Here is a 27,098-nt window from a genome sequence, read left to right as displayed (position 1 = left end):
GTATTAACAGGTAGAAACAAGGCAAGCTGGAATGCCTTGGAGTGAATCTGCACAGGCCCCAGAAGATCTTCCAAGTCCATACACCCACAACCTTCTTGCTGTGAGGCAACACATGCCATAGGATGACAAGACACATTTTTTAAAAATCTTTTATTTTTTAGTTGTATGTATTGTATGTACCTTGTATTAAAACGGGTCAGTCAAAAATAGGAGAAGTCAGAAGAAGGAGTCCTGCAGATACCGTCCAGTTACAGATCAGCTTGGCATCGATGGTCTGGCTCTGCAGGACAGTCTTTACTCATAGTACTTCTACTACTACTTCTGTAGTTCTTACTCCATCCGCCTACTGCTAGTGTCGTTTTTGTAATGGAAGATAATCTGGTCATTTCTTTAAGTTTGCCCAGGCTCGCAGTTTAGAGGTGGAATATGGTAAACTTGTTTTTTTTTTTTTGTTTTGTTTTGTTATCAGCTTTGCGAGGTCATGTGAAGTGGGCGGCTGTAGATGTCGTGTCTGCGCAGACGCATCCTTGAACGACAGACCGTGACCTTGCGTTTTGGCTGAGTATGGAGCATCTAAATGAATTACGGCGCGCCCCCGTCCGCCTGGCTGGGAAAAGGCGCATCCTCCTTCCTTTTTAGATTTCAGTCACGCACCTTTGCTCAGATTTGACAAGACGCACGAGGGATGTGTTTCGCTGTTATTATCTCAGCTCCCCAATTTAAAGAAAAAGAGCGAGAATCGCGCTTATAAGAATCGATGCCTTTGCTTTGTCTGACTTGAGATTTCTGGATTTATTCTGCACCCAGCGCGCATTTTACACAAATCTGCACCGCTTGCACACGACGGAGAGACTGCGCCTCCTCGAAGCGGGTATAGGGCGATAACCGATAGGCACCGAGAATATCCTCCGGGGCCGTTCGTGCTTTTCTACTCAGACATTAAAAACAAAAACAAAACATAAGAATCGCGTATTTTAAAACAAGGTCAGTAACGATTTGAGATCTCAAGCGCAGATCCCGGTACACATCACCTTCCCCCGGTGATGCTGTGGTCAGAGAGCAGTAAAACAGACTAAAAGGGAAAACAATGTGATGGACAATGTCCACTCCAGCGGGTACGAGACACCTGCCATCCTGGTTCTGAATGCAGCGAAGAGAGACACCGAAGCGGGTGTCACCGTCAGCCCTGGATGCTGCGCCGAAAAATGGGATACTCCGACCCATCGTCGGGTAAAGACTTGCTCGGCAGCAGATCTCTTTGTTTCATATTTATTTGCGCGTTTGGGCTCGTCACACTTTTGCAGCAGATTCTCTACGGGAAAAACTACATCAAGAGGTAAGTGCTGATATTTTTTACCCCACTCCTTTCTTCTCTTCAGCCACGATTAGAAAGCAAATTAGAGCGCAGTCAGTTTCCAAGAGTGTAAGGATGACAGTGAGCGGTAAGAAGCATGCCTTTGTAGTCGTTGTTGATCATATCAGTGGCTTTTAATGGAAAAGGTAAAAATGTGAGTGATGAGGTAAGAACATGCTCAGTAGAAATGAGAGTAGTCTGGATGGTCTACATGTCGGGACAAGCTTTAGTGGCTGCAAAGAACAATAGCAATTAACCATCCATGTTTTTCTTTCTCCCCAGTGGCATAGAAACAGTTTCCATTGGATTTCTTTTCCTTTTTGTTCCTTTTATTTTTGTTTTTTGATATTTTCAGAAAACGAAGCATCACATTCATACCATACACAGTGCTTCAGCTGTGCATGGTAATGTTTTCCCCTTCTTTTTCGTTTTTTCTTCAAAGACCTTTCTTTGATTTTCCGTTTCAGCCTTCTTGACTGGTCGTAGCCTACATCTGACAGAGGCATCAGATTTTCATAACACATATGAACGCTACTGGAGCTGATGATGGTGATGATGATGATGGTGATGATGATGACAGAAAGCAGCATGTTGAAGATGATGTGTATTTCTTTTTGGTCCCTGTTAAATAATTCATTTTACCAGGCTGCACCCTAGTGCACATGCTGCCACTGCAGAGCCACGTTTCATGCCTCTGCATCAGTATTTAACCCCTTGACAGGGGCGTTCTTTAGTTGGACCCTGGTTTGTAGTCCACTGTAAACCCACTGTAAGATTTATTCAACTCCCAACTTTCAGGTCACTTTCTTTTATACTCTGTGCTTAAAATCCCCGTGAGACGAGCAGATGTTGAGAAGCTGGGATGTTTGAGCTTCAGGTGCTTCAAAAAGAAACACAAAACTTTACCCCCCTCTCACCACCACCTCCAGATACTTTACCGACAGGACATATATGCTTACTTCAAAGCAAACATATATGTGCTGCAATCTGAAAGTCCCCCTCCCTCCCTCCCAAAAAACACACACACGCACACAACTAATCCCTCCCTCGCCACCCTGCCGGGCTGGTCTGATAATACTCGGCATGAATTCATGGCATCCTGACTTCTTCAGTGAGATGCATGAATTCAGACGCGAAGCACACACACTTTGTTTCGCCCCTGCGCCTTTTTTTGCTTTCCTCCTAGAGCTCGGCCTAGGAGAGAAGGGGAACAAGCCACACAACAGAAACCAGTTGGCTCAGCGGCAGCCATTTTGCTACAGTCTGTCTGCACACACCTCAGTGGGAGCGAGGGAAAGAGGAAGGGGACTGTGAGAGACCCAAGGGGTGTGATAAAAGGAATGTGTTTTCATGCATGCGTGTGTGTGTGTGTGAAACAGAGAGAGAGAGAGAGAGAGAAGGCGTCATCTTATGATACCTACCCATGCATAAACAATCAAAAGTCATCCACATGGATTCGGCCACACCCAGCCTCTTCCCTCCTCCAAACCTTGGCCGGAGAACACATTGGCAGGATGCTTGCTGTGCACTTCTTTGCTTCAGTGCTTCACAGAAAAAAACAAAACATAAAAACAGATTGGTAATTACGTGAGGCATGTAGGCTGGCTAGGATGGTTGCAGAGGAGACATTTGGGTGCTGGCAAACTGAATGATGGCTTATGGAGTAACAGTTTAGATGTATCATCACTCTTACATCAACTCACTCTGTGTATACGCCAGTGTTATAGGGGCTCTCGGTTCAATGCATGAGGATACCCATTAAAGTCAAACAGTACGACGTGCACATTGATGCACTTGATAAATCTGTCTGTGAATCTGACCGTTCAGTTTGAAAGGAGGCACCTTAGAGAGACACATAAATCCGCTCCCTGTCTGCCATCCTGGTGCCATCCAAAGGGGTGAAGTGGAGAGCGTAGGATTATAAAGTGGCAGCCCGAGATCGTGGAGGGACACCGCTGACACACTTCTGAGAACGAAGACATTAACTTTCAACTCCGCTTGACTTGAGGAGGGCGATCTAAAAATACTCTTGGATAGAGAGAATAGCACCCCGGGCTGCAGGGAGGAAGGGATTAAGAAAGGCACAGATGATGAGTGGCGGTGTAAATGCAACTAATTATGATAGTCATTATCAGTGAGTCTATTACTGCTTCAATTAATCATTTCACAAAATTACTGGCTGCCCTGTGGAGTCATGCACACATGGCTGTTTATTAAATCTTCTGGTTGCATTATGTAAGTGAGCTGTATCTCCCTGATTTTGAGCCTTTTCTCTTTGTGCGTGTGGTTTTTTTGTTGGGGGGGGGTGGGGGGGGGTTTGTGCTGTTGACACAGCTGTAACTGAGCATTGATGTTAGCACATGGTATCAAGTCACTGCACTTTGAACATGTGGGAATATGAAGAGAAAAAGTAAGAGCACAAGCAGAGGAGAGGCTCAGCTACAGCCCAGTTTTCAGTTTTGGTCTGAACAACAGACGAGGTAGTCTTAGAGAAACACACAGCAGTGAAAAAGCGTCCAGATCGATGTGCTGATGGAGTCAGAGCACATTAGTGCTACAGGGCAACTTAGTGATTGTTGCTTGTCTACAAATGCTTGCATTAGCGTCTCATGTGGACTTATAGATGGGCTCCTAAGGGCTGATCCTCATCCTAAGCTGATCTGTGAGTCAGAAGTAATCTAATGTAGCTACATTTGTATGGAGCTTTTCTAGTCTTACCAGCCTGTCAAAGCACTCAAGTAATCACTTTTGGAGTTTGAATTTTTGCTACAACACTGAAGTATGTCAGATTAAACTCAAGCCTGCAGTAGGCTTGTTGTTTTGGCTATGACTAATTCAATTCTATTTATATCACAACAGCAGTAGCCCCATGATGCTTTATACTGTAAGACAGAGACCCTACAACAATACAGAGAAAACCTCAACAATCAAACAGACGACTTTGAGCGAGCCCTTGGTGACAGTGGGAAGAAAAAACTCCCTCTTAACAGGAAGAAACCTCAGGCAGAACCTGGTTTAGGGAGGACTGGTGGTGATGGGAGGAAGACAGGACAAAAAACACACTGTGGAAGAGAGGTCTATGGGTTTAAGGTGTAGGTTAGATAACCTAATGAACCAAACGGTGCCGCTTTGAATAGTGTTGATTAGCTTTTGTCCTGTCTGAGGCACAAGAAGAGGGACAGAAGCCTCTCGAATTTTAGCGTTTGGTTCTGCAGCCGCTGCCATGGAGATGTTGAAGTGGCACTCAGAGCAGCTAAGCGCGCCTGCCGATTGGTATTGATGCGAGCCCCTGATGATAAATGCTCCATCACATAATGCATCCAGAAATGCTCTTTGGGTTCAATCTCCTCCTGCTGAAATTAGCACGACACCCACAAAGCACTCCTAGAAATGAGTCACGCATGAGTACTTGCATAATAGTCAGCATAACAGGAGAAGTTGTACTCCTCCGGATATTTGGATGTATGGAATTTGATTAGCGTTGTCACAAGTGGAGATATATTAATATGTTGAGAAAATCTCAAAGATCAAATTTTAAGTAAAAAAACAACACGTGAAAAGCACAAAAGTTTTCAAATCACTGGACATTTTTCCCCACAAAACTAAGGAATATACTTTAACGTGCTGACATTTCCCTTCATAAAGATCACATTTACCATTTAATCCTGGTGCCAGAAACCCATCTAATGCACAAACACTGAGCTGAAAATAGCTTTCAACACATTTTCCTCCTGTCTAAGTAACATCTGCTGTTCCACAGCATGTGCAGCAAAGGAGGAGGATGGATTTATTGAGAACAACAAAACAATACTGCCATTTTCAGATTTGATTGACAGCTAAAAATAGCTGCATTCCTCCATTTTCTCCCTCAAAGAAATCCTGGCTCTCGCTCCTGTAGAATGAGCTTTTTTCTTCCGGGCCCAGTTATAACATCCTATAAAGCACATGCACCAAATGACCTCCTCTGATAAATGTACTGTGATGGCATCCAGCTGAAGTTAACATAGCGAGACCAAAGGTCAGGTTAAGCTTCTGCAAGCCATTGCATCTTTTTGTTAAGTACAGTATTGATGTATTAGTCTTTAGCTCTAAATTGAGATACCTCACCTGGGTTAGGTTCTTCTCACTCACTGAATACTATTAGATCTGGTGGCTTAAACCAATCTTCCCTTTGTTTCTCAGTAATATCTGGATGAAAAGATGGTCTAGATTGGCAGCTTAATACTAAATTGGCAAATCTGCTGGCCAGTTGGCACTGATTATCGCTCGTCTCTTAAATCACTCACTTCAATATATTGATTTACAAGTCTAACGCTCACGCAAGCAAATATTGCACAGTGTGAATGTTTGAATCACACTCAGATTAGTGGCATCAGCCCAGCATAAATGTATCATTCAGATCACGGTGTCACTGTAACCCTGCTTGGTGTCATATACTGTCTTTCTTTAGCCAAAAAGCTGGTCCCCTCTTCCTCTGTATGTGCATGTGTGAGTGTGTAAAGGTACAACTTTTTCTGGGTTTTGTGACTGAACATATGCGATTGGGAGTATGTGTTTGACATTTGCACAATGAGGAAAATAAATCCCAAATAAACTGACTCATTTTCTTACTAGTGCGCAACAGTTTAGCCGACTCAAAGGGGACGAGACAGGAAATTGGACCGGTCCCGTTAATTTCTCCGATGACGGATCTCTGAAGCCTGCCAGAAATGGAAGGAAAAGGTACCTTTCCAGCGCCACTGACTGCACAACACCTCTGACAAAAGAGAGTGTGTGTGAGAGAGAGAGCGAGAGAGACTGAAAGGCAGAGTGAACGAGAGATCACAAATTTCAAATCCACCCTCTCTAGTGACGACCCAGCCCTGCATGCGTGGACTGGGCCGCTGATACCCCATGACTCCCCTCAGATGCTGTAGAAAGGGCTCAAGCCGAGGCACATTTGCACTTTTCTTCTCTACTTGTTATTGACATCTGCAGGTTTAGGAAGCTAGCAGGGGGTTGCTGATGTCACAGGGCTACATCACACGTTTAACTCTAACTTAACCTGTCTGCATGTTGACAGATGTTTCCGTCAGAATTTTCAGCCAGATTCACAGATCTCCGTAATAGTCACACCCTGCCTAGCTGATATTAAGAAGAAAAAAAAACGCCCTCAAAGGTAGGCCAGTTTGAAGGCATTTTTAGCATTTTCACAGAAACCCAAGAATATCTCTCTCTTTTTTTTTCATTAGTTTAAAAGGGATAAACTCTCATATTTTTTTCAGTGGTGGTTGCACTTCAGATTTGCTCTTGCATGTTGTCTGATCCCGTCCACCTCGACCCCTCCCAAATCCCTAAATCCCACCCCCTTTCCCCACCCCCTTTCAGAAGCTGGTTGAACCACGGTCTCCTGTTGATGTACTGGCTTCTCCTTGTATCTCTGTGTCGCATCCAGCACCCATTTCAAAATGCCTTGTCAACCTATGTCTCATACTGTTCTGCACAGCTCTGTATGTATACCATATGCATAGTGTGGACACTTCTCCGCTCCTCCTATCTCCCCTTCTCACATCTGCATTGTCTCTCTCTGCGACCTGGATTTAACCCCTTTTCCCCACTGTACTCTCTTTGTTACAAGAAGACAGGAACGTGCCCGATTTTTTCCCCTCCCCGCCTCCCACACCCCACGAAATTGTGCTAAAATGCTCACCTTGGATTGGTTTTTTCAACCAGCAATTGCGCAGTCAATCTAAGAAGCCATAAGCGACGAAATTCACCTCATGGAGTAAATTGTTGTCTTGATTTCAGACCTGAACAGAGAACACTTGCAAAGGTTTTATCATCTTAGCTAAAACAAGAATGAACAGCCTCTATTCAGCGTGTCAAATATATTCTATGAGACCACCGCTCCTCTCTGTATAACCTCAGAAATACACTGCATCATCAGGTGGATGTAGACAACCAGTTTCATCGTTCCTTATTTGTACAATCTTATCCCAGCATCTTGTTCCTTTAATGCATCTCTCCATTGTATTGCTTGTTGCATCCTTTTATAATCTTTTTTTTCTTACTTTGTTAACTCACCTCATTTACCTCACAGCCACAAGTAATATGCAGCAGTTTTATTCATCTTTCAAAACAGAATGCTCCACTTAATGTGCGACAGATACCAACATTCATTCTAACAAAGACACACTACAGGTTCCCCCAATTCACATCATGTCCCTAACCAAGCATTATCAAAAACACTGTTAGCATTGCAAGAGCCCTCTAAAATTCTGATGTAGTTCTCCAGTATATGATTTCTTTCAGTTTAACAATAAGATGTAAAGAAAAGTAAAGTCTCTACCTCAAGATATACAACAGATCAATATGTCCTTTGGGTTAAACAAGCCAACAAAAAACATTTAGGTGAATGAAGCCAGAAAGAGATGGATCAGTTCTGTGGCTCACTGCCGAACCTTAACAGGTAGATTTTGGATCAGGATAAAGATAGCAATCTCATGAGGGTAAGACAGTTTACAAATGCATCATATTGATGGTGTAAGAACATGTCAGTATAGAGAAAAAAAAACGCAAATGTGAAAAAAACCCATCTAAATAACCACTAAAGCAAGACTGTGGCCTACAGTGCTAATGGCAGAATAACTTTATATAGTGCTGAATTTTTATTGAGTCCATGCATGTTACATGTAGTGTCAAAGAAGCGCACGTGGAAAACCCAGACAGATTTCAGTCGCACATGTATTTACAGTTAGCTAGGGTTAATGTTAGCAGGCATCGCAGCAGAAATATAGCAAATGGTGCTGTGGTAATAGGATAAGCATGAGGGAAAACACATGTGTTTCCTTATTTTTTTTCCCTCAGAACCTAAATCATGTAACATGTTCAGTTCAATTTACATCCCTGGCTTCTAAACATGTGCAGTGTGAAAGATGGATGTAGCTTCTGGGTCTGAAGGTGAAGCCACCATGGCTTGCAGTCTTTTGAATGGTCAGCAGGGGGTGAAGTCCCTTACTCTTTGAACAGTCAGAGCCTGCTCACCACACCTGGTTTTTAAAGCACCAGGATGACCACATGAAAACATTCAACTTAATAACTCCTGTGATGGTGGCTACGTGTATCTTTGATACTGTCTGTGCTTCTAACCCTAGGATGAAACCAAACATCTCCATAACGGAGTCTCGTTGCTTCACAGATGTACATCCAAGCTATTTCAACAAAGCATTATAGTAATTAGGGATATTTAAAAATCAACTACCCAACAAAACATAATACTAGCAGGCTCCTATTCCTCCATACTAACCACGCCCCCCGCCACACACACATTTTATCCTGACCGCTTTCTGATCACGTTTAAACAAAAGGCTGGAAGAAATGAGGCATCAGTACACAGAAATACGACAGCCGACTTTAAATTTCCCAGCCAGCATGGCCCTTTTTCCAGCATTCACCACACGACCATTTTGTGAAATCAACCAAAAGCACACCACACATTAAAGACATTATTTTTGTATACTTTTTGGTTAATGTTGCCATTCCAGTGTAATGATTGTTTCACATGTGTCTAAAAGAAGCTCTTCCAATTCTTTAGTCCTTATTAAAAAAGATAAAATTCCTCCCAAACTCTTTGTTTGTTATTACCTCTTTGTTATGGTTACTTGTTTGCATGACTACTGTTGTATGTGTTCATGTTTACAGTGTGACAAAATTGTAATAAATCAGTCAAACTGTCACGTTACTCCAGCCAGCACAGCTGATATACTTACTTACTCCTCACACAAAAGCACCGACACGGCCACGCTCATAACCACCAGATGCTACACCGCTAAACCGTCTAATCCACCATTTTAGCAAGCCAAGCACTGGAATCAGCCCTATTTCCTTGTCTGTTTCTCTCCTAATTCAACATATGAACATACAGTGTATGCACACATTTTAGCCCCAGAGTACCAGTGGTACACCATGCAAGTTCTCATCATAGCCAGTGAACTATATAAAAATATGAGAGGTGCTACGTTTCTTCACTTAGTGTATGACATTGGTTTAGACTAAGATGTAACAGAATCTGGTGCAAGTGTCCAGTAGACATGTTACTATCTTGTTTGTGACGCCTAAAATCAGTGACATCATTTCTGTCATTTGTCATTCCACAATGCTCTACTGATATTCTAGTATTTCATAAAGTCAAACCATAGACATTTTATATTAAAAATGAAATATTTTTTCTTATTGTGACCTTTAAACACACTGTTTTACATATATATATATTATTTAAGCATAGTGTATTTTATCTCTTCTGTTTATTGTTAAATTCTTTTATGTTGAATAGATGTAAGCAGAGGATGACTCTTTTTATCCCTCCAGGTATCTGGAAAACTATGATGGCTCCTTTGACTACAACTCTACTGCATGCAGGGAGCTCAGACAGGAGATTATAGACGTCAAAGTGCTGACAATGTGAGTGTCCGATTATGTTACATCTAACAAGGCAAAAAAATCTCCAAGGTAATCCTGCGTGTTTATCATGTATGAAAGTATCCATGTGTGATCACAGCCTTTACAGTCAGGAGTAGGGTTTACTGGTACAGTGTCAGTGAAGATAAATCGAGTAGCAGTTAAAAATTAAGCATCACCACCAGCGTAAGAGTAACTAGCATTTTCAAAACAATGTGTCTCTGCTTCTGGATGACAACAATATGAATCCAAGTCAAAGCATGAGTTCTAAACTCTTTTGTAGCTTAACTGAACTCAAAGAAGCAATAATTTTAACTAAATTCAACAGAAATATATAAAATGAAAAGTTTATTTATTCAAGTAATTAATAATTAAATTACACTGTACCAGTTTAGCCAAATTACATGTAAAATTTATATGTAATCAGATTACTTAAAGTCAGCATTTTAGGCGTAAATATTTTTCAAACTTGATGATGAGATGTCTATCATCCCTGACTGCTCCACCAAGAGTATTGGCAAGATATTGATGATACTTTAACAAATGGTCATATTGTGGCTCCCAAATTGTGCTCATGGTGAAGGTAGTATTGGTAGTTTTACAGGCATTTTCAAGAATTGCTCGTCTTTCTAAAGTATTGGTCAGGTTTTAGTGAAGTTGTCCTCCTTGACAACCTTGACACATCTCAGCAGATTTTAATTCTCATTAGTTTACAGTCATTATAGCCAACTAATGACTGCAGAACTTTTCATCTGTATGTCACACAGTACAATATCATGTGAAGTGTGATGAATGCAAGCCAAATGTGTCAACAACATTCTGATTATTTCTTTGTAAGGCGAGGCTTTGTTGGCAAAAATGGGCTAAATCTATTCTAGCATGCTAACATTCTCAATGCTACAACTTAATACTGCACAAGGCACAAAATAAATCTGAAAAGGATAGTATTTGAAGATACTTGAACATGATTCCATTAAAGATGGATGAGAGCTCTGTTACGTTAACTAGCTATCTTTGAAGCTCTGTTTTGGAAGCCCCTGTGTTAGCATTTTGACTTCTGACGTGTTGGTTTTTTAACGCTAGAAGTGGCTATTTTAAGATGAGAAGGTAGTATGTTATCAGCTAACATTAGCAGGCTTAATTTGCAAAGTCTCCCTATATACAGGGTGTTTTAGTGCGTAGTGTAGAAAGCAATACTTGCTTATTTTGGCTAAACTAGCACTAGCACCATGAAACATGGTGAAGAGGCCCACCAATAGAAGACCAATATTATTTGTTTTCTTGCTGTTGGACAGCAGTTTTTGACACTGTGTGCCAAAATTTTTGGCGTGATGAAAGATTTCAAGGCAACCCAATGAATTTTGTCAACCATCCAGTATCATAAAAGTTCACAGTAATAGTTATTGAGTTATTAAAGGTCAACCAGCTAAGTAAACAACACTTTCAGGTCTGGAGTCGTGCCATAGTGTGACCAAAAAGACAAACAAAAATAAGTACATGTTTCAGTAAGTACACACAGTGTCAATACATTTGACACATTTGCTAGCGCAGATTATTTTATGTTGTTACTTCAGGCAATTCTTGACCATTTGGGCAGTTTCATTAATCAATAACATCCATTTTGTTGCCAAGTTGTTGCTCTCCTTATTTTCTTATCACTACAGGACACTATAAATAACATGCTTACAACATACAGTAGATCACTGGCCAGATTCATTCAATGAGCCACTTGCTCCAAAGGCAATCTGAGCAGCATCTTTCCTCTTGTGTGAATATGAACAATGTCCAGTGACCTTTTGCATGTGGCCCTCAGGCTGGCAGCTTAATTATCAAAATCATACTGAGTGCTCAATGAAAGCCCTAGAACGACTCTGGCTGCGTCAGGGAACAGCTGTCGTCACTCTGGCAGGCAGCAAAATGAACGCACAAGCCTGACTCCCAGAGCAAATCACGCCGCCCCAATCATCTCCAAGGACATGTCAGTTCAAGGACATCTATTTACAGATGTGCTTTCTGTTAATGAGTCGAGATCCAGGTGATCAGTAAAGTTGCAGTAATTTTTTTGGCCTCTGGTTAATCTTTTTGAAACGTTTAAGGTGTTTCTTCAATTTGTTGCCTCTGCAGAAATAATGGTTAATTGGAAAATCCATGTCAGTCGGAATAATGTCGTCTTTCCTCATTCCACAAGTCTCTCGATCCTGTCCGTCTCTCTACCAGGGTGAAAACGTCAGATCTCTTTGAAAGATGGCGAAACCTGCAGGTGTGTAGGTGGGAGCAGAACAAGGAGGAGGCCAGCAACTTTAAGTAAGTGTTACTCATTCTGAGCAGAAGAATTATGTATGTAAATGTCTGCATTTATCGAAAAGGTCTTTTTTCTAAAGACTGTGTTTTTTGTGAAGTGCACTGGTTACCTTTTGAATAGTTTAAAAGAAACATACTTAACATTATTATCTATTATCACCTTGACGTTTATTGGTTTGGAAGTCCTCTACAGAAAATTAATGATTACTTCTGCTGATAAAATGTAGTTAAAATAGAGTACACTTTACAAGCCAAATATGTACAAATAGTACAGAATATGGAGAATACCAACCCCAAATTTTATAGAACAATATTTCGATGAACTGACTGTTGGGGAATCATAAATAGCCAAGTAGAATAAGATGAAGGATTAGTATCCTGGATAAAATACTATATATGCTTACATGGAAAAGAAAAAAGCAAACATGTTCAGGATCTTACCATATACACTCAATGGGAACATTTTTGGTTACACCCTGCTAATACTGGGCTGGACTCCTTTTTGTCTTCAGAAATAATTTAACTCTTGGTGTCACAGCTTCAACAAGGTGCTGGAAACAGAAATGTTGGTCCCAATTGACATGATAGCATCACACAGTTGCTATAGATTTTTTAGCTGCACATCCATGATCTCGATCTCCATCAAGTCCTTGGAGAGCCCATGTGAACTTTAGCATCAGTTTCTGTAGCCCATCTGCTTCAAGCTTTGATATGTTGTGTATTCAGAGATGCTTTTCTGTATACTTTGTATATAATCAATGGTTATTTGGGTTTCTGATGTCTTCCTGTCACCTCAAAACAACTTGGTCATTTTTCTTTGACCTCTGGCAACAGCAAGACATTTTTGCCCAGAGAACTGCCACTCACTAGATATTTTATCCTTGAGATAGTTGTGTGGGAAATCCTTAGCTCCTGAAATACTCAAAAATACCAGCCTGTATGGCAACAACCATTCAAAGTAATTCACCACCTAGTAGGTTGTCTTGACCAGCTCTACATGCCAAAAGGCATTGAATTGCTGGATGACATTTGCATTAACAAGCAAGTGTATCTAACAATGTGACCAGTGATCTATAAAACTATCATCTTTGGGTTCTGGGCTCTTTAAAAAATGTGCAAACTCATTAATCAAAGGTATGTTTTAAGAAGATATCAAGAGCTGAAGTAACATTTTATTTAAAAAGACATTGTTAATTTGTAATTACCATCTTTTGATAAACAACCCAAAACAATTAGGATGTAAAGGTTGAAATAATTTTGGTTTTGATCTTACCGTGCATCTTCTAAAGCTAAGTTTTACTTTTCTTTGGTGTCGTCCTGAAGGATGTCTCTGTCGCGCTGCTGTAATGCTCCTAACTTTCTGTTCACAACCAAGAGGAACACTCCTGCAGGGACCAAGCTGAGGTACGAGGTGGACACCAGTGGTATCCTTCCCATTACTACTGAGATCTTCAAGATGTTACCAGATGTGAGTTCACCACCTTTTTATGAGTGTTTGCTATTTTCTACTGTATCTGTGGGCATTTCCAAACCTGCTGATCTGATGTGTTTTATTTCAAAAGTTCTTGTGTTGTGTTCATTTGACATTACCACCTCATGTCTTTCAGGATATGCCGTATTCCAAGTCGCAGTTCAAGAAATGTGCTGTCATTGGAAATGGTGGTATCATCAAGAACAGCAAATGTGGAAAGGAAATTGACTCAGCAGATTTTGTATTTAGGTATTCACGATGCAGTCTTTTAGTATTTGATATGCGAGAGTTGTACAGTGTTACCTGGAATTCTGTTCTGATTTAATATTCTTGATCTTTATATTAATTTCGAGGAATACATACAAATTGTCATTGAACAATTGGTGGTTAATTGAGAATGAATAATAAAAAATAATAATGAATGAATATTAAATATTAAAACTTTAACTTGGGAAAAATTACATGACAAGAAGTCATCAAATAATAAACCAGCACTAAATTCTGAAATCTATACACTGGACGGCCACAACATCAAAACCACTGAAGTGTATTACTTGGATCGTTGTAGAATCCAAGTTTCTGCTAGTAAATCCTTGGTTCTACCATTCACAAAAATGGAACTTCGTAACTTTGACATTTAACTTCCAACCAAGTATTGTTGAAGACTGGCTTCCCAAAAGCCCAAGGTATTGACAGAGCCTTCAAACACCTTAAATCCCAATTTGATTGAGTGTCTGGGGATTCAGCATGACAAGCTGCCAATGTTGCAGATCCAGATACCAAAGGACATCCCTGGAGGTACTGTTAATGTCCTGAAGGATCAGAGTTGTTTTAGCAAAATGAATATGAAGTGGTTTACTGTTGCTGCTGATCAGTGTAGTCCCATAGACCTCGCTTCACCAAGAGAAATTCAAATGTTAAAATTCCTGTTTATTCCAGTTACAGTGGTGGAAATAATTATTGATCCCCTGCTGAATATGTGAGTTTGCTCACTTACAAACAAATGAACACTTTCTAATTTTTATGGTCGTTTCATTTTGATACAGATAAAGAAAAAAAAACATTACATAAAAGTTAGAAATTGAGTTTCATGTCATTGAGTGAGATAAGTATCTCGACATGTTTCTTGTAGCTGGTCAGTTTTCACACATCTCAGGAGGGATTTTAGTCCACTCGTCTTTATAGAAACTCTCTAAATCCTTTAGATTTCTTGACTGCTGTTTGGCAACTCGCAGCTTCAGCTCCCTCCATATATTTTCTCGGACTAAGTTCTGGAGACTGGCTGGGCCACTCCATGGCCTTAATGTGCTTCTTCTTTCCCCGCTCCTTTTCCCTAGTGGTTTGTTTTGGGTCATTGTCACGCAGAAAGACCCATGACCCATTTTCAGTCTTCTGACTGAGGGAAGTAGGTTCTCATCACTTTATGATTTTATATTTTTATCTTTTCTTAATAGTTGCACCAGCAGTTGTCACCTTCTCACTAAGCTTCTTGCTGATGGCTGATGTTGTACATGTCTACAATCTTGTCTCTGACGTCCTCTGACGAGTCGTTGTTCTTGCCCATGGTGGCAGACAGGTTTGAATAATAGAAACTGATTGTGTGTACAGATGTGCTTTATGCACATAACAAACTGAGATCAGGATAGTGGGAATAGTGGGAGTCACAATTCTGGCTGGGTGGATCAATACCGATTTCACTTAATGACCTGCAAATCAGTTTATGCCTTTTGTGTAATGTGTTTTCTTCTGGATTTTTGGTTGGTTAGCCAATTTATGTAATTTATTGTAAAAAGAAAAATACCCCAACAACTTCTTATTAAAACTATTATATGATTACTTGTGCAGCTCTTCAGGTTGTCTCCTCAGCATGCCTCTTTTTAAACATATCAAGTCAAATCTAAATGATTATTAAACTCTAGTGAAACGTTATTTTCCTTTTTTTGCAGATGCAACATACCGCCCATTAATGACAAATATTCAGCAGATGTTGGGACTAAAACAGATCTGGTGACAATAAACCCGAGCATTATAACTGAGAGGTACTGTAAATATGGGTCTGAGAAAGAACACCTCTTTAGCTCAGCTTCTGCCACTGATCTTTTCCTTTTATCACATGAATCACTTTCTCTGCAGATTTCAGAAGCTGGAGAAATGGCGGAGGCCGTTTTATGACGTCCTTCAGAATTACGAAAACTCCTCAGTGGTGCTACCCGCGTTCTACAACACCCGCAACACCGACGTGTCATTCAGAGTTAAGTATATGCTGGATGATTTTGACTCCCAGAGAGGTGTGTTCTTCTTCCACCCGCAGTATCTGCTTAACGTGCAGCGCTTCTGGGCGGTGCAGGGCGTCCGCGCCAAACGGCTCAGCAGCGGCCTGATGCTAGTCACCGCCGCATTAGAGATGTGCGAGGAGGTCCACCTCTACGGTTTCTGGGCGTTTCCTATGAACCCCTCTGGCATCTTCATCACACACCACTACTATGACAACGTCAAACCACGGCCGGGCTTTCACGCAATGCCTCATGAAATTTTCAACTTCATTCACATGCATACACGTGGGATCATCAACGTACACACGGGGCCATGCGCATGATCCCTCACTCTAATTAGTAATTTTCTTTAATGCAACGGCTCAAGATTTTACCTTTTAATTTGTCTTTAGGCCAGTTTTCATCACGGCAATCTCAGTTTAGGCAACTATTTTGACCCCAGTTCAAACAGAGTTGGCCTTGGGACACTCTCATCTACATGTTGAAGATTTCTCTTCTGCCAGCATCTTTCAAGTTTTTCACTTCAGTAAAATCACCATGGTTATCTCCGACTGTCAGACCATTGGATGCTTGTTTTTAATGTGAACAAAGTGGTCTTCATAGTGATGTTGTTTCTGTGGAGTTTTCTAGTGGCTCGGCTGTACAGAGGTGTTGTTTTTCTACTTGGTCACACAGATATTTAAGCCTGTCTTCTTCTCTCTTTTTCTCAGACACTCTGTGGGTGTGGCAGCTTTTAATGTTTGTGTAAAAAAAACAACAAAGAAAACAAAGTCTGAACCTTAATATTCAGCTAATATTTTAAAAAATATGAAAAGAAAATCAAACTGTAAAATTCAGTTGTCTACTTTTGTAATCTATTTCCTATTCACCATATTCCCTCGGTGAATATTTTAAAAACACTCTTGAAACGGCCTGTTTTCCACGGCCTTCTTTCTCCCATTTCCAAATATTTCTCATCATTTCTGGTGGAAAAGAGGCAAGATTTTCTTTTCGTTTTTTGGGGGAGGAGTGGGGTGTCATAGATTAGGGTGAAAGCTAGAAAAATATTTTGCAATACACCAACTCCACAGAACTTTTGGCTTTCCAGTTTTTAAAGCAACCCAGCCTATCGCTGTCTTTCATGTCTTAAGCCTTATTGCCTTATGAGGTATGGAATCCCTCTGTATGATGTGCAGACAAAGTTTTTAGTTTGCCTCTTTTCATCCAAGCACAACCCTAACACGCTAAGGTAAAGCAATTCATGTGCAGTTCATGGCTTGTATTCTACTGGAGTCCCTCCCTGTAAACTCCACTCATAACCACGTAGTGCTCTGCATGACTTTACTCTATACTTGGCTTTGTGTGTGCCTGCTTCAGCGATCACTGATATAGCCTATGTTTACACTTAAGCCTCAACTGAAGCTCACAGTGCTTTTGGAGATATACACAAGACTCTTGCTTGGAGAAAGATTGATGGATATGTTAAAGTGGCTGAGATGATGTGGTATCATTTTCACTTATGACCCCCAAAAATGTATTATGCTACTGTGGTACACTGGAAAGTCATAAAAGGTTTTGCTATTTGTTTTGTTGTATGCAACAAATGATTTCACTTGTGAGACTGTAACTTTACTTTTCAGTCACTCCTCTGTTCATGCCCAGCTGTGCACTTGTCCATTATTTCTTTGAATGCATTACAAATAAGATTAAAAAAAATATGCTGTTTCCTTCATGTCTTTATACAGACTCTTTGTGTGTTTATGCAGCACCAAAAAGTTTCGAGCTAAGTTGCTCTACAGTCACAGTTAATGAGCAAGAGTGGAAATAGAGGGGATCTGGTCTGTGTAAAGAATGGAGGTAATATATAACACAGTGCTTCTTAAATGACTCTGGATCATTCTTTATACTGCTACTGTGCTTGTAAATAAACTTGTCTGAATTTTCACTTGTATGTTCATTATTTTGTGTTGGGATGAGAGTGTGAATGAATGCACTGCTGTGTGAAGTGAAAATGTGACCACACATGAATAAAAACATGTCAACTCTGCATTAAAAAAAGTGTAAAACAATAAACTAGTAAAACCACAGCCTCAACGTGCACTCCACAGCTATCCTAAAAAGTTGATTCTGTTCAAGAACAGGCAAGAAAAGGCTAGCTAAAACAAATAAATGTCCTCAACTCACAGGTATAAGTAGCTGAGTGGTGCATTTTTCAAAAAATTATTACACACTTGTGAAACTGAAATTTTAGGGCAGCTGAGCTAAATGTGAGTTAGAAAAAAGTTTGAAATTTTGGCAGGCGAGAGAAAAACGATAACTCCTGGGGAGGAAAAGTGCAGTGAAGCAATCCAATGAGGTTTGACTCTTTGCTGTCAGCCAATCTTTGGGTAATCTGATGTTGAAAGACCAATATGACCAAACTCTGCCCTTCTCCTTGATGCCTGCATCATCAGGTGTCAGATGGCAGCAATAAGGCTAATGGGATGATTTGGCATATTGTCAAATGCAGATGTGTATGTCAGTGAGGCAACAGCAATGCAAAGGAACTTATTCATGAAACAGGGTGTCATTATTATTTATTTCTTAAGTTTATTTCTCTTATTTCTATTTATAATTTATTGTATAAGTCCCTGATATATGGAAAATGATGCTAACGCAGATGATTTAACTTTTAATTTAGATTCAATAGTTCCTCCCATTCTCCATCATTAAAGCACCACAGAAATAGTTTTTTTTCTGGGCAAATGATGTGAGGAAATGTATTATTATTTATTATTTGGGGTATTAAATATGTATATATTTATTTGGTTTTGACTTGCATCATGAATAATGTCCAAAAACTAGAAACGTTCTCATTTACTTCATCAATTTGTAAATTACATCAGAGTGATTTTAATTTTTTAACTGATTTGATTATTCATCTATATATGCTGTTTATGGTGTTTGTTTGGTCTGTAAATAAAGAAGAAACTGTAAAAATATTTTTTTTCTAGACACCAGCCAGAGCCAGTACTTTTTTTTCCTGACTGAGACAGGCTAGCAATAGCCTGTTCACAAGCAGCATATTTCCTAAAACGTGCTGCTCTTACCTTTGTTAGAGTTCATTATAAGTTGCACTGAGTAAAATAAATCAATGCTGTCTGAGTATTACATAGAGTTATAAGTTGCTTTTACCCTGTGAATGTGAATTAGACACACTCGATGCAACAATAAACAAAGAGAAGTAGTTGTAAAGTTGTGTGTGTGTGGATGTGTACATGCGTGTCTGTGGTCCTGTCTGTATGAGTGTGACTGCAGGTAAAAGCGAGACACCCCCGGCCCGTAAAGCGATCCTGACACCATGAATAATACAGGGTGCCGTGGCAGAGAGGATAAGTTGTCTGTGCAAGGCTCCTTTTTCACAGGGCTTTCTCCTGTGGGTCATGTGAGTGCTGAAGTGACACTAATTTTTCATGAGTGATGTGTGTGTATGCATGGTGTGTTTGTGTGTGTGTGAGTGTGTGTGTCTGCAGGCTGTGTGGCCAGGTAGGAGACGTCCAGGCAGTCATCCCTCCATCTGTGTGTCCTCAGTGGCTGCTCCAACCCCACGATCCCAGAGCATCTCTGCAGCCAAGGGTCAAATGAATTGTCTTACACCATTAGAAACTCTACGCAGCTCTTACGAAACTAAGGGTCAGGGAAGTGAATGAATAAAAGATGCCGTCCAAACAGAAAAAATCCACAGCTTCAGGAGAAACTGAAGAGGTTGATGACGAAGTGGAGGAAACTGAGCCAAAGTTAAAGGAGAGGAGCAACGGTTTGACCCGAGGGGACACCACTAAAAGGGGGAAGAGTCAGAAGAAACACAAGAGCTCAGAGAGCACTGAGAATCAGGAGCTTTCAGAGAACGTGAAAGCTAAAAAAGAGGGGGAAAAGGGACGAGAGAAAAAGAAGAAAAAGAAAGCAGATGAGGACGAGGATGCTGAGGCTGTGATTGAAGGCAAAGATGATGAGGGTGAGCAGAACAACAATGATCCCTCAACCAATACCAAAAAGAAGAAATCACAGAAACTCAAAGAAGAAGTGACCGAGGGAGTGAAGGAGGAAAAGAAGAAAAAGCACAAGAAATCCTCTGCAGAGAACCCGGAGGGGGACGCGGAGATGGGTTCCAAAGATAAAAAGTCCAAAGATGGCAAGAAAAAGAAAAAGTCTCACAATGACGATGATGAGGAGCCTTTAATTGAGGAGCAGGAAGAGGAGGAGGAAACAAAGAAAAAGAAGAAAAAGAAGGCAAAAAAGGGATCAGCAGACAGCGATGAAGATAAAAAGAAGAAGGGGAAAAAGTCCAAAAGCAAACAGGTGGACTACTCTGAAATCTACCAGAATGAACTGCTGAACTACCACACAGACTCATCCGATGGATATGAAGATGAATACTTCAAAAAGAAAGGTAAGAGCATCTGATTGCAGAGCAGGTGGAGAAGCCTCACATGTTGCTTTTAAAATAAAAAATCTGAGTCAATATGTTGGAGTGTTTCAGCTGCTCAAACCTTGACTCCAGTTCTGTCAGCATTGAGCAGGAGCGCTCCGGGGAATCCCTCTGTTATTGTTCTGGGTGAAAGCTCAGTTATGTTCTACATGAATGACGCCAAACAGTGGCTCGGGGGCAGACAGGTGCTGGGTGCCATCCCAGTCCCAGGGGCTGGGAGCATAGCAGGGGCCAGAATCAGGCCTGCGAGTCAAAGGAGCTTTCTTAAAGCAGATCAGAGGCCCTCAGAAAGATGTTAATCAACTCTGCAGGACTATTTTGTGTGTTTTTTGTTAATAATGTTAATAGCATAAGATTTTCTTGTCATGTAACATATTTTAAGCATCCTCTGATTAGACTAGACTTATTTTTTTACACTAATTTCAGATATGGAATTCAATTTAAGCTTGCAAGTCAGGTTTTTGACATGCAAATCATTGACTTTTTGACACAATGTTGGAATTGTTTCCTACTTAAATTGTTTTCATTGTTTATTCTGAAAACAAACCAATTCAATTCACTCATAATATCATAGCATAGTCGCCTCAAGCTGATTTATATTGTAAGGTAGAAACGCTACAATAATACATAGAAAACCCCAATCAGATCACCGCCCATAAGCAAGTGTTTGGTGACAGTGGAAAGGAAAAACTCTGTCTTAACAGGAAGAAACCTCCAGGAGAACCAGGCTCAGGGAGGGGTGGCCATCTGCTGTTACCAGTTGGGGACAAGATGATGATAAAGAAATTTCTGTCAGTTTAGCTAAAAACAAAAACCAGATGGGTAGCGTGCCTCAGGGTAAAGTGGTCCAGGGTTCAAATTCATAATCTGGCTGGACCTTTTCTGTGTGAAGTTTGCATGTTCTTCCAATGTTTGCATGGGTACTCCAACTTCCTTCTGCAGTCCAAAGACATGCAGTTAGTAGGATTAGGTTAAAAATGCCTTTTCACGAGTACTGCTGATGAAATAACCCAATATTAAACATGCTTACTAGAATATTTATCGCAGTTTATCAGTCATCATGAATATCCTAACACAATGTTCTTTGTGTGCATCCAGTGAGAGAAATTAATTAGATGGCGTCATAGTTCAAAAGATCAAGCTCAAAAGCCCCTTTATTCCTTCTTGTCCTTCTTGTGAGCTTTTTACAGTGGAAGCTATTTGCAGAATGAAGAATTGAGCAGACTCCTAAATGGTAAATGGACTGGCTCTTATATAATGCTTTTTTACTGTGCTTCAGTGCTCCAGACACAAACACACAAACACACATACACATGCACAAGCACTTTTTTCCATATATATCTTGCTGGATATATATTCAAACAACCTTGGGAAAGGCACCGATTTAGTACTTTTGCCCCAAAAGAAGTTTTGCTTTGTTTCAGTTTTTTTGTTTTTTTGTTTTTTTTTACATTTCTGAACGTGTTTGCAAGAGCTTACAAGACATGCAACACTGCAACATCATAATTTGTCTATTACATTCAATTACATTATTTATGTGTTTCCACATAAACACCTCCATAAAACTGACTTTATATAGTTAATGATTTACTTGAAGCTCTTGATCATCTTGAATAAAAGGAACATTAAGTATTTGTAGCTGTGATACACCTCTACAGTGAGAACATCTTTGTTACCTAACTGACCCACTCAGGTTTCTGACACTCCAAGGAGATTATCATGGTTGAGTTTTACCAGGCCACTGTCTATCTGATTTTATCAGGTGTCTCTCTTTCTCCTTAAGCTGGTTTTAATAGCTCGCCTCACTGTTAATTAGGTATCAGATTGACTTTGATCAAATTGCTCCTTTATCAGATCTGTACGTTTCCTCTCTCCATCTTCTAGAAGGTTTAAGATATTCTCTTGCTGTCTAGCCTTCTTATGCATTTATCCTTAGTATTTAGTTTTATTTAATATGACACCTCAAACTGGCTTTTTTAACATTTACCTAGAACAGTGGACACCCTGCAGCATATATGCCAGATTCACTTTAGTCTAGTTTTGTAGTCCTATATACTAAAAATGAAGGGAACGCTCGATAACACAAAGCCACTTAATTTCAGGGATATCAATCCAACCAGTTAGAAAGCACTAACCATTGTGAATTTGTTTTATCTGCTTTGGTGCAAAGGAAAGGGACAGTAGGTGCCCTGCAGAGGCAGCAGGACATTCTCGAAACAGCTCCTTATCCACCAACTCCAGCTGTAGCTCAGGAGATAGGACAGGTCATCTAATTTTATCCCTGGATGCCTCAGTAGGGGCAACGTAATAATCATCCATAAGAGTGTGAATGTTAGATACAAAGCATAACAAAGTGCTTGGGTGAATTAGGCCTGTCATATAAACATGTAGAAAAGAGTTAAGAACATGTCACTTTACTATCTCATATGTATGTAGTCTGAGTACCTCTATAAACGCAGACATTTTTGCATTTTGCTGGTCTGGAGCATGTAGGTGTGTTGTGTGCTAACATAATGCTATCATTCCAGACTCTGCAGGCCATGGTTTAAATGTAAATGTTAAATTTCATGACAGCTCCAGTACAAAAAGACTGAACATGTATGGCTTGTTTGGAAGGTTTGCCAGGAGAAAGATTCTTCCGTCTAACCAACATGGCAGCACAGCTTAGGTTTGCAACGTTGCATCTGAACGAACCAAAGAACTTCTGTAACAATGTCCTTTGGAGACCAAAGTGGTCATAATTAATCGCACCATTTATGGCAAAAACCAAACACAGCATATAAGCACAAACACCTCAAACCAACTGTGAAGCATGGTGGTGGAGGGGTGATCATTTGGGCTCGTTCTGCAGCTGTAGGACCTTGGCACCATGCAGTCTTTGAGTCAACCGTGAACCCCTCTGTATATCAAAGTATTCTACAGTCAAATATTAGGCCATCTATTGGACAGCTAAAGCTTTGCCCAACAGACTGACTGAAAAAGAAAGGAATTAAGGTATTACAATGGCTCAGTTAAAGTCCAGACATCAACCTGATTGAGATGCTGGACCATAAGAAAGCTGAGCATAAACAAATGTCCACAAACATCAATGGAGTGAAGCAACTGTGTAAAGAAAAGTGTGATAAAATTCCTCCACAGCTATGACGGAGATGGATAAAGCCAAATAGAAAATGAAGACTTCACCTGCTAATGGTGGTTCTACGAGGTATTAAATCACGGGGGGTATACTTTCACAGGACTCTCTTATATATAAACTTCTCCAAATCTATCACATTTAATGAGCCACTCATTTACAAAATAGATGATAAGGCTAGGAACTTTTTCAAAATGTTACCCACATATTAGAAAGGGTTAGTGGTGCTTCTCATTCCCACACTATGTATGGCATACTTTATACTGGTTGTTTCATCCTTGGGTCAGTAGACTTTCATCTCAAAGACCAATACTTTCAAATGAAATCAAAACAGAAGAAATCCATTTGATACTTTAACGTTGCTGGACCAAAGTGTTACCATTTACAGTCTGTAACAGAATAAACATCCTTTTGAAATCTTCTCTAAAACAGCAGATTTTTGTTTAGATTGTTACTCTAAAGCTCCAAAACACTAAAACTTTTTTCATGGATTAAACCAAAGTATTACTTTTAGGAAAATAGTTATTTTGATCTGCTAATGAATATGAATGTAAAACAGAGGGAACTTAAATGCTGCCACCACTTATCCCGTACCGTATTTCATAATAACCCACAAATTGAAAGGGTGTTTCTTGAGTAGAAGTCGAGCGATCAGCAGTCATTAGGATTTATTTTCTGCACGCCTTGATTTTTTTCTTAGTTTGATTCGTCCTCTCTTCTCCTCCATGCAAACGATGTGAATGTCACCACCTCAGGTAGATTTTACAGACGGATGAAATGTGAGAGAGGATTGGCTGGTGTATAATGCCAGACATGGATTCGTTGCAGTTTCGCCGCATTGAATTCCCTGGCAACTGTGCATGGAAGGAAACATAATGCTCCATAATGTTTATAGATTATTGGACACTGAGGATGTGACTTTGTGTTCGTCCTTTGGTTCAAGTGATTATTCATTAAGTTTTTGTATTAGATATAATGTAATTTGTGACTGTATTTCAGATTGTGTTTTCCCTTTTATTCTCTTCTCCCTTCTCCTCTCTCTTCCAGTGTACGAGGTAGTTACTGTCACTGGTGATGTTAAAGGAGCTGGGACAGATGCTAATGTATTTGTTACCCTTTTTGGAGACTTTGGCGTCACGCCCAAGGTCCACCTGGCAAGCAAGTGAGTTTAAAAGGGGTTTTGGTGGTGTTCTTGAATTCGTTTGATGAATATGCTTTTTTTTGTTTGTTTAAATCAGATCTAAGTGACTTACTGAGCTCTGTTTCACCATCATATCATGTTTAATACGTCCTTTTTCAGTTTAAGTTATGCCAGTTTAGCACCTTTTCAATGTCAGCTGTTGACTTTTTAATCTTTTCTATTCTTCTCCATTCCTTCAGCACAGAAAAGAGGTATTTTTTATTTAATCAAACTGTAAAATGATGCTTATGATCCTGTCCTTGTGTTGGCTTGTATTGTCAATATAACACTGTATGTGAGAGAATTCCTGTTTAACATCAAAACCTGATGTCTAAAGAACCAGTGATGCAAGATAAAATGAGTTTGCACACCAGCCATTAAAAAAAGATATTAACCAGTAAATTCTTTGACGTCAGACAACAGAGCAGAGGTTTGTTGGTAAATGGGAATGTCTCTTATATACAGTGCATTAAGTGTTGGACACAGGATATCTGGAGTAAGGAGGAACTATGTGACATGGCTGGTCTTCATTTCCATTTAGAGATAAATGAAAGAAGACCACGATGTCATTTCTGGGGACGATCAAATGACTCTCAGGGGATCTTAGCAGCAGGCTTCCTTTATCTCTGCACACATTGATTGACAGATAGGATTACCTGTGAAGCGTAACGGATATACCATGTTACTGTCAGCCACTCTGGACCATGTCACCCACACCTTGTGGTGGTCTTGTTCATCCACTTCAGACAGCGTCCACAACCTTTGCATTTACTGTCTATCTGCTGTGTGACTGTAGTGTTGCTCAGCTGATGAGCCACACACACACACACACACACACACACACACACACACACACACACACACACACACACACACACATGTTCAGGAGCCCCTTTTGGTGACATATTAAACAAACTGCATTGTAAGGAGTTTCACCTTACTCCAATATAAGTTAGGTCCTGCCTGTATTGTGTTATCGTCACTGGAAACTTTAACAGCATGATACAGGTAAGGGAGGGTTGCTATGTCTCCGAGAATATTTGCCCTACTGATTAGTGAGGCAGATTAAAAATGCAACTCTTTGGAAATTCAGTGTAATTATAAAACACGTTCAAATTGCATGAATTCCAAAGTTTGCTGTGAGTTTTCTCCACCCCTCCACCGGATAATCAGTTTCTCCCCATCATTCTCTTGCAGGTGATTTGACATTGAGAATGAGGGCATGTATTCATGTGTGTTGTACAGTATTTCAATCTTGGCAGTTTGTTGCAGTATGATGACACTGTGCACCTTATTTTGTGAGCCTTGGCATTGTCTGTCCACTGAATGTTGCAGGAAGATGAGAACAGATGGAGATATGGGTCAGACACAAAGGCAGGTATTCTCTGTTAATGGAAAAGAGGGTGTCTGATTCACGGTGTTGGGCAGAGGGGGGTCTGGTGTGCTCATGGGCCTGGTTCGACTCCGGGAGGGGGTAAATGTACTTGAGGAGGAAGCAGGAGAGGTGAAGGTTTCAGATTATACCACTGCCACGAGACAACCAGGGTACCCTAAATCTGCGTCATTAAGGGGGATACGATTTACTGTTCCAGAGTTTAGGTCACGTGTCTCTGGGTCTCTAGACTGGGACATTCAGAGCATTGTACTGATATTATTCACATTTTGACATTTTCCAGAAGCCGGACTGCATTTGAGAAGAATAAGACGGATGTTTTCCGAATCAAAACACACAACGTGGGGCCTCTAAAGAAACTGAGGTAGTGTATCGCTAATAGTCGACTGTGATAACTCGTATAAAAACTCACATGTATGCACTGCGCTTTAAATACCCCATTACTGTGTCTGGATTAAATACCCAGAATGCACAACTACAGGTCACTGACAACATCACAATTTCTGCTTCATAGTTAAGCATTCCTCACACAGCATAACAGCAGCTTACTAAGAGGATCCCACAGGAACATTTCTCGCTGTGCGGCGGGCCATCAAAGGATTTCATCCAGTGACAGAAGGTTAAGCCCCATCTGCTGTGTGAAGTTTGTCTCTAGAGAGAAAGACACAGAGTTACATCACAGCCACAAGACATGACCTCTGAAAACAGGCCCCAAGATTTAAACATGCTGAATTGTCAGGAATTGCTAAAAGAATAATGTTGCATTCTGATTTAAAACTTTGTAAGAGTTTCTGTTTCTTTTTCTAGCATGCCAGACACAGTTTTCTTACCTGTTATGGAGACGATCCTCAGTCAAGGTCCACCTATTTGCTTTTTTTTTTCAAGGTCAAGGCAAATCAGCTTAAGACATTTTAAGAAGAACTTAAAATTCTAAGGGCTACTCAAATTGCATGTGAATAATTCAGCATTTGCTGTAGAAAAAAGCAATACAGTTCAAAACTCTGGAAAAAGCTAAAATGGTAAGGAGATTATGTGCGGGGATTATTTGGCCAAACTAGAACTTAATAAAGCTTCTCCTGTTGTAGACATTGCCAGGGCAGTGTGAATCCT

The 27,098-nt window shown here is 40.3% G+C and overlaps 2 protein-coding genes across 4 annotated transcripts in view; both read left to right on the top strand.

The window, feature by feature from the left end:
* The first annotated feature begins 567 nt into the window (after window positions 1–567).
* On the top strand, window positions 568–17,759 carry st8sia5 (ST8 alpha-N-acetyl-neuraminide alpha-2,8-sialyltransferase 5). 3 transcript variants are annotated; one of them, XM_084935546.1, is made up of 9 exons: window positions 568–1,336; window positions 5,969–6,076; window positions 6,417–6,512; window positions 9,701–9,793; window positions 12,008–12,094; window positions 13,415–13,559; window positions 13,699–13,811; window positions 15,509–15,601; window positions 15,696–17,759. In XM_084935546.1, the coding sequence occupies exons 1-9, from the start codon at window positions 1,191–1,193 to the stop codon at window positions 16,156–16,158; spliced, it is 1,344 nt and encodes a 447-aa protein (XP_084791672.1). In that variant the 5' UTR covers window positions 568–1,190; the 3' UTR covers window positions 16,159–17,759. The 3 variants fall into 3 exon arrangements, with proteins under 3 accessions (XP_084791672.1, XP_084791674.1, XP_084791673.1); XM_084935547.1 differs by lacking the exon at window positions 6,417–6,512 and having other exon boundaries at window positions 570–1,336; XM_084935548.1 differs by lacking the exons at window positions 5,969–6,076; window positions 6,417–6,512 and having other exon boundaries at window positions 569–1,336.
* A 130-nt stretch (window positions 17,760–17,889) lies between these two features.
* Window positions 17,890–27,098, top strand: part of loxhd1a (lipoxygenase homology PLAT domains 1a) — a 33,278-nt gene continuing 24,069 nt past the window's right edge. Inside the window, exons 1-3 of the mRNA XM_084935550.1 lie at window positions 17,890–20,243; window positions 24,463–24,577; window positions 26,272–26,352. Coding sequence (XP_084791676.1) covers window positions 19,511–20,243; window positions 24,463–24,577; window positions 26,272–26,352 — 929 coding nt within the window. The 5' untranslated portion in view covers window positions 17,890–19,510. The remainder of the gene's footprint in view (window positions 20,244–24,462; window positions 24,578–26,271; window positions 26,353–27,098) is intronic.

Source organism: Perissodus microlepis, chromosome 7 (assembly GCF_051167445.1).
Source record: "Perissodus microlepis isolate ML-2025 ecotype Zambia chromosome 7, ASM5116744v1, whole genome shotgun sequence".
NCBI classification, from domain to species: Eukaryota; Metazoa; Chordata; class Actinopteri; order Cichliformes; family Cichlidae; genus Perissodus; species Perissodus microlepis.
The sequence above is the reverse complement of the archived record's forward strand: the minus strand, read 5'-3'. Positions and strand labels throughout refer to the sequence as shown.

Excerpts from the sequence above, each read along its gene's own strand:
- st8sia5 (XM_084935546.1), top strand. The coding sequence starts at position 1,191 with ATGCTGCGCCGAAAAATGGGATACTCCGACCCATCGTCGGGTAAAGAC. Across the intron at positions 12,095-13,414 it reads GAGGAGGCCAGCAACTTTAA|GATGTCTCTGTCGCGCTGCT; the intron begins GTAAGTGTTACT and ends GTCGTCCTGAAG. Across the intron at positions 15,602-15,695 it reads CCGAGCATTATAACTGAGAG|ATTTCAGAAGCTGGAGAAAT; the intron begins GTACTGTAAATA and ends CTTTCTCTGCAG.